The sequence below is a fragment of the Crocuta crocuta genome, unplaced genomic scaffold (assembly GCF_008692635.1).
Source record: "Crocuta crocuta isolate KB4526 unplaced genomic scaffold, BGI_CrCroc_1.0 scaffold168, whole genome shotgun sequence".
NCBI classification, from domain to species: Eukaryota; Metazoa; Chordata; class Mammalia; order Carnivora; family Hyaenidae; genus Crocuta; species Crocuta crocuta.
This window is the reverse complement of record NW_027532591.1, coordinates 5,062,712-5,077,219: the sequence shown is the minus strand read 5'-3', so window position 1 is coordinate 5,077,219 and position 14,508 is coordinate 5,062,712. Positions and strand designations below refer to the sequence as shown.

The window sequence follows — 14,508 nt, the reverse complement described above, 5'->3', positions numbered from 1 at the left end:
GCTCATAAAAATATGAGAAGAGAAAAGATGAAAGGGGGATGAAAAACCTTTGATTTCAGAGTAGCCAGATAGTCACCATGATATGGAGTATTAGGTGTGCTGCAATCAGTTACTAAAGGTAAAAGTTACCAAAAGAATTTAGAGATGGATCTAAACCTTACCAACAACTGCTTGTGGCAGTAGTTAGGTGGATTAATCAAGATAAGAGGGCCACAAAAAAACAACAAACAAAAAGACAAAAAGGCCACGATTCCTTGGCATGACCTCTCACTGGGGACTCAAAGCCTTTCAGGTAAGGCTGGGTAAATTGGTCATGGAATGGAGAAGTTACCAAAACCCACTGGTGAAGCCCTAATGTGGGCTTATAATTAGATTGAGAGAAAATAAAAGTGTATGGGTTGATGGAATTATGAAAGGTGCAATGTTTAAGCAGTTTTATGTAAAGAAGCTGTGTTTCCTTTACCTGAATGTTTTATGGGAATGGGCATTATGTCTGGCTAGGGAACAATTCACGTACCTAGTAATATAAAGTTAAAATCTGTAGATGAAGTCCTAATGGAGGCTACAGTCAGGAATGTAATAGAATTAAACTAAAAGTTTGTAGGGCAGCTGGTATGGTTGAGTAGGCTTTATGTAAAGTGGCTGTATTTCTTTTACAAAAGTGGCTGTATTTCTTTTACTTGACGGTATTATAAGGATGGACACTTTGACTAGGAAATGTTATCGCTACCTAACATTGTAAAGCAGAAAGCATGTAAATCCAATCTTAAAGCAATATTAAGCAGACATGCTAAATGGGTACTAGAAGGTTGCCCAAGCCCGTGCAGTGTAGAATATAAGCCAAAGTGCTGGTAGGGACAAATTCTCTGTGCCTTATAGGAAGAACAGACTGGGGCACTGGACTAGAGAACTTCCAACTGAGGGGCATTTACTACCTTGCTATCTGACATTAATTGAAGCTACCCTTATGACTGAAGGACAAAAAATGATATTAAAACCTGAAATATGCAATGGTATTCTGGGTTATGTCAGAGAAACACTCTAATGTGGATGGCAGTGCTAAGAGAGTTCCCTAGTGGAATAGAAAAGGTTTATATAGGATCATGCTATCTGGGGAATGCAAGGAGGGTATAATCATCAGCAGGGACCCTCTCTCTCCCTAGGACCAATTCTGAAACTGCACTAGGAGCTGCTGCATTCTATCATCACTTGGACAATACCCTGTCAAGGGCTGGCCACTAGCCAACAAAAAGCTGCTTGGTTTGTGGACAGCAGTTTTAAGGTGAACAGACAACATTCTGTTTCAAAGGCCAGCGCTCTGACTAGAAAAAGTAAAAACAAATCAGTTCTGTGAGCTGAACTGGATGCTGCTTTCCCAGTAGTGATTCAAGAATTGAAAAGTGATAAAAGGCTCTGTTTGTTTTTTTAAAATATTTAATGTTTATTTATTTATTTACTTATTTCTAAGAGAGAGAGAGAGAGAGAGACAGCGTGAGCAGGGGAGGGTCAGAGAGAAAGGGAGATACAGAATCTGAAACAGGCTCCAGGCTCAGAGCTAGCTGTCAGCACAGAGCACGACGTGGGGCTCGAACCCACGAACCGTGAGATCATGACCTGAGCCGAAGTCGGACGCTTAACTGAGCCCCCCAGGCGCCCTGTTTGGGTTTCTAATGACTCGTGGGCAGTGGTAAATGGGCACAAGGGCAACAGAAACAGGATGCTCGTATGGGACATGGCCCTATGGAAATCACTGTGGGAATCTGGAGAGTGCATTAAAGTAGGACATTTCTACACCCATCAGAACTTTCTTTCAGGTTCAGAAGATAATTGAAATAGACAAGCAGATGAACTTGCCTGGGGCGGCCACGTGGGTCCATGAAATAAGTGGATATGGAGGTACTACAGCAATGCAGATATGGACTGAATGTAGACATATTCCCCTTGCAATCTCTCAGGCACAAAATGCCAGCAGTTGTTCAACCTGCCAGCAAAAGAGACAGAGACTGCAGATGGCTATGTGGCAAATTCCCTGGGGGGAAAGACCCTGATCATAGCTGGCAAGTCACACTAGCACTGGTAGCCCTGGGGGCTACAGATGGGTCTTGACAGAAATAGATACTGACTCTGGACTAGGCTTTGCTCAGCCAGTGATAGATATGAATGCTTAGAATGCTATAAAGCAACCAAAACACAAGACATTGAAACAATTTGGACAGCTGACTATCATTTTGTCAGATTAAGGAACATACTTTACAGTGTATGTTGATGGAGTTCAGGACACATTGCCCTAAAACATGGCTTCGTGGCATATTGACTATCCTAAGCTAAAGTTGTTTGAGAAACAGCAGAAGCAGGAGGATCACTCTGACTTCCCCCCATCACCCTTCTTCCCTGAAATAGGTCATAAAACTCCCATGTGAAAGGTACCCTCCTTGTACCAGGAAGAAGGAAGGTATTTTATCACCAGGTCTTTATCTGGTACTGATTTCTGGGTAATTCTGATGTTCTTCCCACCCCCCCCNGTTTCTATTGCTATGCTTTCAATTTTGCTGATCTTTTCTTCCATATCTTCTATTAAGTTCATCCAGATATATATTTTTTTAATTTTTAAAACATTTTTTAATGTTTATTTACTTTTGAGAGAAAGAGAGAGAGAGAGAGCGTGAGCAGGAGAGGGGCAGAGAGAGGGGAGACACAGAATCCGAAGCAGCTCCAGGCTCTGAGCTGTCCATACAGAGCCTGATGTAGGGCTCAAACCCACAAGCTGTGAGATCATGACCTGAGCTGAAGTCAGTTGCTTAACCAACTGAGCCACTGCATTCAGATATTTTTCTGGTCAAATATTTAAAGTTTTATCTCTAGAACTTCTATTTTATTTACTTTTTATATTTTATTTTTTCTTCTATCAATATTCACGTTTTCTTTAAAATCTTGGATCATATCTACAAAAATTTTTTTGCGGTTACTTTTCTGGTATTTCCATTATCACCATCGCTTCTAGGTCTGTATCAAGTGTGATTCTTCTCCTGGTTATTGGTCACATTTTCCTGCTTCTTCCCTCATCTAGCAATTTTTATCAGATACTAAACATGTTGTTGGGTGTCTAGACTTTGTTCTTTTTTTTAGAGTGCTTAGTTTTTCTCTGGCAGAAAGTGAATTTATTTTCAGAGCAGCTTAACCATTTGTTTTAAAAACCATGGTTTTTAAGCTTTGTTAGGGTCTCCCTGGAGAAGCCTTTATTTTAGGGCTAGTTTAATCTCTTCTAGCGTCTGTACTGAATGCCCCGGATGTTAAGTTCTTTCTAGTGTTAAGAATTCAAGTATTTATCTATTGCTGGACCTCTAGGTTATTTACTTAATTGCTATTATAAATAATGGTGTGACAAATATCTCTCACTCAAACAAGTGCTTGGATATAATTTTATTTTAAAACATTTTTTTTTATTTTTTTTAATATTTTTTATTTATTTCTAGGAGAGAGAGAGACAGCGTGAGCAGGGGAGGGTCAGAGAGAGAGGGAGTCACAGACTGAAACAGGCTCCAGGCTCTGAGCTGGCAGTCAGCACAGAGCCCGACGCGGGGCTTGAACCCACGAACCGTGAGATCATGACCCAAGCGAAAGTCGGATGCTTAACCGACTAAGCCACCCAGGCGCCCCATATAATTTTAAAATTAAAAGGTAGACTACTTAAATGTTGATCAATAGGGAAGTGGTTATAAACGACTGCTAAGTTCATTTATTAAATATAGAGGAATGTGCTAAGCGTTCAGTTATGTCCCCCAAAAAGATAGGTTAAAGTCCTAATCTCTAGTACTTCAGAATGTGACTTTTTTTGGAAATCAAGTTGTTGCTAATATAATTAGTTAAGATTAAGTCATTAAGGTGGACCTTAATCCATTATGACTGATGCTCTCTTATGAAAAAGGGGAGATTTGGATACAGAAACATATACACACAGAAAACAATGTGAAGACATGTGGACAAGATGGCCATCTGACAGGAGTGATGCATGTAAAGCCAAGGAATGCCAAGGATTGGTAGCACACACAGAAGCTAGAAGAAGCAAGGAAGAATTCTTCTCTAGAGCTGTTCCAGAGAGTATGGCCCTAAAGACACCTTGATTTTAGACTTCAAGACTCGAGAACTGAGAGACAAACATTCCTGTTGTTTTAAGTCACCTACATGTGGTACTTTGTTATGGTAGTACTAGGAAAGTCATACACCATACAATAAAGATTATGTGATTATTAAAAATCATGTTGTCAAAAACTTTCTAAAATATGAAAATATGCTCATTATAATGTGTGAAATAGGTACTATTATTATTCCCATTTAACAAATGTGGAAACTGAGGCCCCAGGCTTATTGATTTGTTCAAGATGTCATACATAGTAAGTGCTGGAACATGATCTGAATCCAGGTAGGTTCCTGTGTGCTCTTAACCATTATGTTATAGTGTCTCTTAATTATTAACAGCTGTAAGCAGCATTAGAACTTTTAATGCAAACTGAGAAGTCAATCCCACTTAAATATAAACAGATTAAGTCAGGGAAGCAAGAATATAGAAACCTGAACTACATGAGTTGGAGATAAAATATTCTAACATTCCCCAATTACAGTGCATTTTATTTATGTTCATTTTTTAAAAGTAATCTCTACATTCAACAGGGAGCTCAAACTCACAACCCCAATATCAAGAGTCACATGCCCTACTGACTGAGCTAGCCAAGCACCCCTACAGTGCATTTTAGAATAAATTTTTCAGGGTGGTCATCCACAGAGTAAACTTAAAAGAACCCCAATACCTAAAAGTAGTAACAAAAATAAGTACTTATATGACAGGCTGTTAAGAAACTAGGGAGTTCTCAGAACCTGTAAGGACAATAAAAGGAAATTTTTGTATCAGAGGCAGTTTATTTTTTTTTTAATTTTTAATGTTTTATTTATTTCTGAGAGAGAGAGAGAGAGAGAGAGCATGTGTGAGCGAGCGAGCAGGGGAGGGTCAGAGAGAGAAGGAAACACGGAATCCGAAGCAGGCTCCAGGCTCCGAGCTAGCTGTCAGCACAGAGCCCGACACAGGGCTCGAACCCATGAACTGTGAGATCATGGCCTGAGCCGAAGTTGGACACTTAACTGACTGAGCCACCCAGGCACCCCTCAGAGGCAGTTTAATACAGCTATTGAGACAGCCTCTATTTTTTAAATTTATTTTGAGGGAGAGAAAGGGAGACAGCGTGAGGGGGCAAAGAGAGAGGGAGAGAGACAAAATCCCAAGCAGGCTCCTCATCATCAGCACAGAGCCTGAGGTGGGGCTCAAACTCACAAATCATGAGATCATGACCTGAGGGGAAACCAAGAGTAGGAGGCTTAACTGACCAAGACACCAGGCTCCCCAGAGGAAGTCTATGAATGAACTGGAGAATATAGCAGGAAAAGCTCCCAGGTAGCTGAGCAGGGTACAAGGCAGTTTTCTCTGTCACATCCTATTCCCAAACTCTCATCCTTTGTGTATCTCACATAAAAGAGCATTTACTGAATTGCCTTTCTGTGTTATGCACTGAGTTTTCATCAAAGAATAAGAAACTATCTAATAATATGTTACTGCTATTTATTACATGACTATTGTTTTTTTTTTTTAATGTTTTATTTCTGAGAGAGAGAGAGAGAGGGAGAGAGACAGTGTGAGCAGGGGAGGGTCAGAGAAAGAGACGGAGACACAGAATCTGAAACAGGCTCCAGGCTCTAAGCTGTCAGCACAGCCCGACATGGGGCTTGAACCCATGAACCGTGAGATCATGACCTGAGCCGAAGCTGGATGCTTAACCGACTGAGCCACCCAGGCACCCCCTACAGGACTATTGTTAAAAACAGCTCTCACACTTCCTATATGAGTTCATTTATAATATCATCCCTATTGAGGTTCTAGAAAAAAAATTTTAATTTGTCGTTAATTGCCGAGAAAAGTTTTACTTCCCTGTGAGGATATGGAATGGTATTTCCTCCTTATATGTAAAGAGAACTAGGTAGCTGATTATTTGCAGCCCAGTCACAAAAAGAACATGAATCACTATGTATGCTCTATATATCTATATTCTACTATATTCCTTATAACCTTTAATTTCATTTCAAATTATGTTTCCTTTGTCCTCATTTCTAATTTCAAATATTAAAAAAAAATGTTTTTAATCTTTATTTACTTTTGAGAGGGAGAGAGACAGAGTACATGTGGGGAAGGAGCAGAAAGACAGGGAGACACAGATCTGAAGCAGGCTCCAGGCTCCAGGCTCCAAGCTGTTAGCACAGAGCCTGACGTAGGGCTCGAATCTGCGAACAGATCATGGGCCTGAGCCAAAGTCAGACACTCAACCGACTGAGTCACGCAGGCACCCTAATTTCAAATATTTTAATCTATACTCTATTAAGATGTTTCTACTATTGAAGTGTTTTTTCTGCAAGTTTCAAATCATTTATGGAATGAGTTTTTATTAATAACCAACCAAGAGTTGTATCATAGCCCTCAAAAAAGAAAAATATGGAATCTGATTTAAATTCTTGATTTTCCAGAGACCATGAGTGCAGACAGCTATGTCTTAATGAAATTTTGTGTGGATGAGGATTGGGTACTGGAATAATCATCACTGGATCACCTTAAAACTTTTGCTTAGCAAATGAACTCATTATAGGCTCCTTTTTTTTTTTTTTAAAGGCCCAATACGGGGCTTGAACTCACAGCCTGAGATCATGACCTGAGCTGAGGTCACAAGTCAGATGCTTAACTAACTGAGCCACCCAAGCACCCCATGTAGATCCTAATTTTTATATTCCATGACGTCAGAACAGTGTCTCATTCATCACTGTCTTTCAGTATCTAGTATTACTGAGCTAATTCTGAAAGAATAAATTTATTTTATAACCTAAGATTCTCTCTTTTCTTTTTTTAAAAGAAGTTCAAGGTGGGGCTTGAACTCATGATTCTGAGATCAAAAGTTGCATGCTCTACCAACTGAGCCAGCCAGGTTGTATGCTCTACCAACTGAACCCATAAAGGTTCTCATATTGTATCTTTTAAAATCTGTGTCCTTAAAAAAAAGTCATTCAATATACCATTTAGAAATGGCTTTCCTGTGTAAGGAGAATTTCACTTGAAAAAGAAAAACATAATTCTCTTTTGGTACGTACGATTCTTGCTGCAGACATGTTGCATGGCCCAAACTGCCCATAGCTGGACTCCTGGTGTTGTGAAACAGCCAAGTAATGGGAAAAATGGATTAAAGGACCTAAAGTTTCAAAGAAAAGAATAAAAGTTACATCCTATACTTAGTGTCATTTCTAAAGCAGTAGTTCCTAAGCTTTTCATACTAGAAATTTCATCCAACTATTTTTTTAAATTTTTTAAATGTTTTATTTATTTCTGAGAGAGAGAGAGGCAGACAGCATGAGAAGGGGAGGGTCAAAGAGAGGGGGAGACACAGAACCTGAAACAGGCTCCAGATTCTGAGCTAGCTGTCAGCACAGAGCCCGATGCAGGGCTCGAACCCACAAACCATTGAGATCATGACCAAAGCCGAAGTTGGACGCCTAACCGACTGAGCCACCCAGGTGCCCCATCATCCAACTATTTTCAATCTAATATAAGTGACCTATAGAATCTTTTCTTTGTCTTTGGCACTTGAGAAAGGATCACGTTCATACAAAGTTTTGGTACAAACGACGGAAGATGATCAGAACAAGGTACTGACAGAAATATCTTTTTTGTAAATACTCTTTCAGTATTGAAGATAAACATTCAAAGAATAATAGATCTTGTTTTAGAAACTTAGAAAAGGAGGAGTTTGATTGGTAACAAACATAAACAAACTGTTTATGACAGTTAGGTGACTTCATAGCTAAGTTACTAATTACCTGAAATATTCCATATTGCCATTTAAATAACATTAATGCATCTTATTTTTGTTCTCTACTTCATAAATGCTGATAGTGCCAACATTTTTGATTCCCCCAACTTATGTTCTCCTCATTTTGGGGCAGAAGGCAGAAGACTGGTAGAAATTGAAAGGCTAATGTACACTTGTTACCAATTGTTACTGGGTCATCTTGTCCTGGATCTCTGCATTAAGACATTATTTCTTCTCCCTAAAATCTCCTGCACCTACTTATTTATCTCTCAAAACTCAGCCCATAATCTACTTCCTCTGGAAGCTTTTTACCATTTTCCAGTGCATTTAAGTACTGGCATCTTTAATTTCATAGCATTCTATGGATATAACTAGCTTAATAGTGAATTATATCTGATTCACATGTGGTGTCCCTCACGAGGCTATAATTTCTTGTGCGTAGGCAACATGTCTTACTCATCTTTGAATTTCAAGAGCACAGAACAAGTCCTTGGCACTTGTCTTCAATAAATGTGGAAAGAAGGAAGATGATGAATGACAGGTAGCAGAAAAAAGTGAATACACTTCGATCCTTTTAAAGCCAGTAAGAAGATAGATGCCTGAGGGAAAATGCATTACACATCTAGTAGGAATAATCTCCAAGCAAGCAAACAAGCAAAATTTAGGTTACTGGCTTAATATTAATTATCTTGCTAATTACCTGTATGCTACCATCTCACACTCTGGAGTTGGCCACTTCAAAATAGCTGAATGCTGCCAAGACATAAGACACACAAGAAAGAATACAGTATTTATTTAGCACTGCAATATTGCATTATAAAACTCTGATAGCTTAACTATGATGAATGTTGTCTGTATGCTTCTAGAAAATACCAAATGACCCTACCAGATCATCCAGAAGAGAATTCCTCTGGCTACGGCTCAATGTCCAAGCTTGTTCACCTCTAGATATTAAATGGGCAATAATTCCAGCTGCAAAGTAACTGACTTCCACTTCAACACTATGCAGGAGGCTACTGATGTGGTCTATAAAATCCTTCCACATTAATTCAGAATGCAATTCTTGTACTTCAGCTATATTATTCTGGAAAAAAAAGAGACATAAAAATTGAAGTAATATGCATAATAAATGGCTAAATAACCCTTTGCATTCTAAGAAGGAATAGAGATTGCAATAATTTAAATACGATCTGCAGGGGCACCTGGGCTGCTCAGCTGATTAAGTGTTTGACTTTGGCTCAGGTCATGATCTCACAGTTTGTGAGTTTGAGCCCCTCATCTGTCAGTGCAGTGCCTGCTCCAGATCATCTGTCTTCCTTGCTCTCTGCCCCTCCACTTGCATGCACACATTAACTCAAAAATAAATAAACTTAAAAAAATAATAAATATGTATCTGCATATACATAAAAGGTGCACACTTTTGTTATGTTAGCACAGTGGGTTTATGGGTGACTTATTTTCTTCCCTCCCAAAACAATAAAATAATACAGAAAAAGTACTGAGTTCTTTTTTCAGGCAAAATGGTGAGCTAGATAACCTAAAAAATCTCCTGCTATAAAATATCTAGAAGTGGTGGTTGAAAAATAGCTAACAACATTTGTTTGTTTGTTTAAAAATGTTTATTTATTTGAGAGAGTGTGTGGCCACGAGGTGGGGGTGGGGGTAGGGGTGGGAGTGGAGAGAGAGGGAGCGAGAGAATCCAAAGCAGGCTCCATGCTGCCAGCACAGAGCTTGGATGCAGGGCTTGATCCGATGAACTAAGAGATCATGACCTGAGCCAAAATCAAGCATCAGACACTTAACCGACTGAGCCACCTATGTGCCCCAACAACCTTTAAATATATAATTTGCTGGGATAAAAAGCAAATAGGAAACCAAACCAGAGCAGTAACTGGCCATCATGGACCCATAGAGGCAAGTGCACTGGGTTTTAATACCCATGCAAGGGTAGAAAATAAGGGCTAAAAATTGGAACTAACACTTAACATATAAGACAAGGTCTTTCAAAGTATCACACCTCAGAAAAAGAGTAGACTGACTTAGATGAATGAAAAAGAGGTCTACTGTAATTTGGGATCTGGTCTAAAAGGAAAAGTCTTCCCTTGTCGTTTTTAATAAGGGGCTGTCCTCATGCAAGATTATAGTTCAAATTTATACCATCTGTGTGATCTGGAGAAACTCCCAAGCTGAGAAGCAACAGTAAGAGAGGTTGAAGAAAAACCAGGAAAGTTTGGTTATCAAGAAAGCAGAGAGGGGTGAGTGTACCAAAAGATGAAGGGATTAGCAATTCTGAATAATGTGGAATGCATAAATAAAATGAGGGCAAAAAAGCATCCTTTTGAGCAATATAGTGATTTATTATTTTTAAAATTATTTTTAATGTTTTATTTATTTATGAGAGAGAGAGAGAGAGAGACAGCATGAGCAGGGGAGGGTCAGAGAGAGAGAGGGAGACACAGAATCTGAAACAGGCTCCAGGCTCTGAGATAGCTGTCAGCACAGAGCCCGACGCAGGGCTTGAACCCAAGAACCATGAGATCATGACCTGAGCTGAAGTAGGACGCTTAACTGACTGAGCCACCCAGGCACCCCTAATATAGTGATTCTTTTAAAAAGATTTTTTATTTTTAAGTAATCTCTACATTTAACATGGGGCTTAAACCTACAACCCTGAGATCAAGAGTCACATCCTCTACCAACTAAGCCAGCCACATGCCCCTTAATATAGTGATCTTGTGTCTTAAAACTTTCATAGCCTTAGACCTCCACTGAATGCCAAAGTTTGACTACTGGCCTATATAAGGTAGATGTTTTATTTGGGCTTGGGGTGTGATGGCTTCCTTACACAGTACATAAGGAAGACCTCTGTTCACATGGGAAACAATTGAAGGTTTCCAATTTAGACTGTGGGTTCAAAAGATCTAAGATCCAACTTAACATACTACTCTGAAGATTAATCCTCATTCTTAAAACTTCATTTGATCTACTTTGAAATAATTTTCTTCCCAACATGTTGATTCCATTTCTTAGGAATCAAAACTCTGAACTTTTTTTTTTTTTTTAATTTTTTTAATGTTTTATTTATTTCTAGGAGAGAGAGAGAGAGAGAGAGACAGCGTGACCAGGGGAGGGTCAGAGAGAGAGGGAGACACAGAATCTGAAGCAGGCTCCAGGCTCTGAGCTGGCTGTCAGCACAGAGCCCGACGCGGGGCTCGAACCCACGAACCGCGAGATCATGACCTAAGTGAAAGTCGGACGCTTAACCGACTAAGCCACCCAGGGGCCCCCAAAACTCTGAACTTCTGAGAGTAGGGAGACTATTTGCTCTCTAGCTTAAGTTATTCTTTAATAAATGAAAGGCATCATTTCCCTGTAATGACTAACAAATATTCTTCTTCAACTATGAAAAAGAGGGTAGAAGAGACAAGTTTAACTATATACTACATGAATGTACATAATCTATTTTTCCACCAGCATCCATGATTAATCATCGCTTCTCTCTAATCTCACATATTCAAATACGAAAAGGCATTTCCATTCTTTATTTTTTAATGTTTATTTATTGAGAGTGAGTGTGTGAGCCCATGCGTGCATGTGTGGGGGTAGGGCAGAGAGAGAGAAAGAGAATCCAAAGCAGGTGCCATAATGCACATGGAATATTACAAAGATAGATCATATTCTGGGCCATATACAAGTCTCAATAAAATCCAAAGGACTCAAATCAAAGTATATTCTCTAAAGCTTTTCAGATACACTTTGCACTATTTCACTAGTTATAAGCATGTATTCTTTTTGAAATTAAAAAAAATTAACAAATTTTATATATAATATATATGTATAAATTATGTATATATGCATATATAATATATGTATGTATGCCTCCTATGACCTAATTTCTCAAGAGCAGAGATCTACTCTAAAAAGAGCTTTTTACCATACAGTCATGTTTCTCCTGCTGTAGTGATTAAAGTTTATGAAACATTTGATCCTTCACCTTTGCCTCAAAATCTTAGAGGACTCACTTTATTTTTTTTTTAATTTTTGTGTGTTTGTGATTTAAGCTCTTTTTTTTGTTTATTTATTTTTGAGAGAGAGAGAGGTAAAAAGAGAGAATCCCATGGGGGCAGAGAGAGGGAGAGAAGGAAAGCTGGAGAGAGAAAGAGAGAGAGAGAGAGAGAGAGAGAGAATCCCATGCAGGTTCCACACTGTCAGCTTGGAGCTTGAAGTGGGGTTCAAGTACACCTGCTGCAGGTCCTGAGCTCACCCAATGCAGGGCTCGGAGCTCACTGGAAGCAAAGCTTGAGCTCACCAGAAGCAGGCTTGAATACACCCTATGCAGGGCTGGAACCCACAAACTATGAGACCATGACCTAAGCTGAAATCAAGAGTTGGGACACTTAACTGACTGAGCTACCCATGTGGCTCTGGAATATCTAATTTGTTAAGTAGTCTTTTAGGTAGTAATTATTAATTACCAAACATAGTATGTAAGAATACTTACAATTTAGTGACATTTTTTAATGAGATTTTATTTCCTGATTATAAAAGTAAAATTGCTCACTATGAAGCTTTGTATTATTCCAAAAAATATATAGAAAAGTATGTAATTTATATTTTTCCTTTTAATGTGGTGAAAATCTTAATATGAATACATTGTTTTATAGCCTGCTTTTTTCACTTTATTATATTGTATATATTTTCTAATGTCATTAAGCGTTTACAAATAGAGAAACAACTTTCAATGTATTACCTCAGAAGGAAAATAATTAATTACAGCTCAGAATTTATTAGGAAATGTTTATATCTTACCAAAAGTCCTAGAACTTTCTGTTGAATGGATGACTCAGTTGGGAAAGACTGTAAAAAGAAAGAGAAACCTGTAACTACCTAAAGAACCAAATATAATAAATGAATATTTTAATCAATCAATGTCAAAACTATAGGCTAAATTCCCATTCTAACCTCTAGAACCCGCATGAAGAGTTCTAACCCTTGGTTTTCAATAAAATGTCTGCAAGTGGTTGGAGATTCATCTGTGAGGTTCCAAAGTGCACTCAAAGTAAACTTCAAAGTAGTGTCCACTGAATTTTGATTGGTTTTCTGCTTCACTATTTGAAGAAGTTGCTGAAAGAAGGAAAATACAATGAATTTCTTTTTTTTTAAATATTTTTTATTTATTTCTAGGAGAGAGGGAGACAGCGTGAGCAGGGGAGGGTCAGAGAGAGAGGGAGACACAGACTCTGAAACAGGCTCCCGGCTCTGAGCTGTCAGAACAGAGCCCGATGGGGGGCTCGAACCCATGAACCATGAAATCACGACCTGAGCTGAAGTCAGACGCTTAACCGACTAAGCCACCCAGGCGCCCCAATACAATGAATTTCTTATTTATCACTAAGCTGTTACCACAATTAGTGGTAATAATCACAAGTCATGAGAATTGGTCTCATGGCTTAAAACATTTCCTAGAAAAGTTTTTATAAGTTCAACAAACAGCTTCTTGGATCAGATTTTTACTTCAACGTGAAAAAAATATAGGATCTTCAGAAATACTTTATTATTTTCATCATCCCTAAAATCTAACACTCTGTAAATAAAATCAAAAGCAAAATGATTAAAGCTTAGGACAAATTATCTTATCCAATCAGTCACAGCATATATTCATTTCAGATCCTAGGATAAAAAAAAGTGGAGGGAGAGAAGGAGAAATGAAACTAACATTTATTATAAGCATCAGCAAATTATATTCTATATTATAATACTGTTATACCTACTTTTTGGGGAAAGGAAATTGAGTGTGAGAAATATTAAGTTATTTGATCATAGTGAACTTAGTATGAGAAAATAAGAAGTGGAAAACCTCATTCTACATAATTCCAAGTTTTCCTTAAGAAAAAAAGGGGCAAATTACATATATAATAGTAAGAGAATTAAAGTTTACATTGTATTTGAATAAGAGCACAGCTTTGAAATTCCTTTTGTAAATTATTTCTACTACAGCCTTAACCTAAGAAATTTAAGTTTGAAAGGTAAATGGGTTTTTTAAAAAATATTTATTTATTTTTGAAAGACAGAGAGTAAGCAGAGGAGGACAGAGAGAGAGGGAGACACAGAATCCAAAGCAGGCTCCAGGCTCTGACCTGTCAGCCCAGAGTGAGCTGTCAGCCCAGAGCCCGATGCGGGGCTTGAACTCACGAACAATGAGATCACAACCTGAGCTGAAGTCGGACGCTTAACCGACTGAACCACCCAGGAGCCCCTGAAAGGTAAATGTTTTGAGACCTAGATAAGGCACTCATAATTCCATTTTTAGATTATAATTTGGGGGTGGGGGGAGGGAGCTAAACTCAAATAGATACAAGAAAACATTGATGAACACTATTACTTAAAGTTACATACAATTTAGGAAAAATTTTTTAAGACACAAAAACATATAGGTGCAATTATGTAACTTAATAGCATAGTGGCTAAGAGTGTGGTACTAGAATTTGCATCTGTGTAACTTTGTTTGCTAATTTAATTCTTTGATTCCTCATCTGTAAGTTGTGGGTATTAAGAGCTTCAAAAAAAAAAAAAAAAAAAAAGCTAGAGATCATCACTACTACTACTACTACTA

General features: G+C 38.3%; 1 protein-coding gene across 1 annotated transcript in view; it reads right to left on the bottom strand.

The window, feature by feature from the left end:
- The window catches only part of ZYG11B (zyg-11 family member B, cell cycle regulator), a 57,124-nt gene that overhangs the window by 7,554 nt on the left and 35,062 nt on the right, over positions 1-14,508 (bottom strand). Inside the window, exons 8-12 of the mRNA XM_077779707.1 lie at positions 12,858-13,019; positions 12,705-12,752; positions 8,782-8,979; positions 8,596-8,648; positions 7,180-7,277 (exon numbers count right to left, since the gene is read on the bottom strand). Of these exons, the coding sequence (XP_077635833.1) occupies positions 7,180-7,277; positions 8,596-8,648; positions 8,782-8,979; positions 12,705-12,752; positions 12,858-13,019 (559 nt within the window). The remainder of the gene's footprint in view (positions 1-7,179; positions 7,278-8,595; positions 8,649-8,781; positions 8,980-12,704; positions 12,753-12,857; positions 13,020-14,508) is intronic.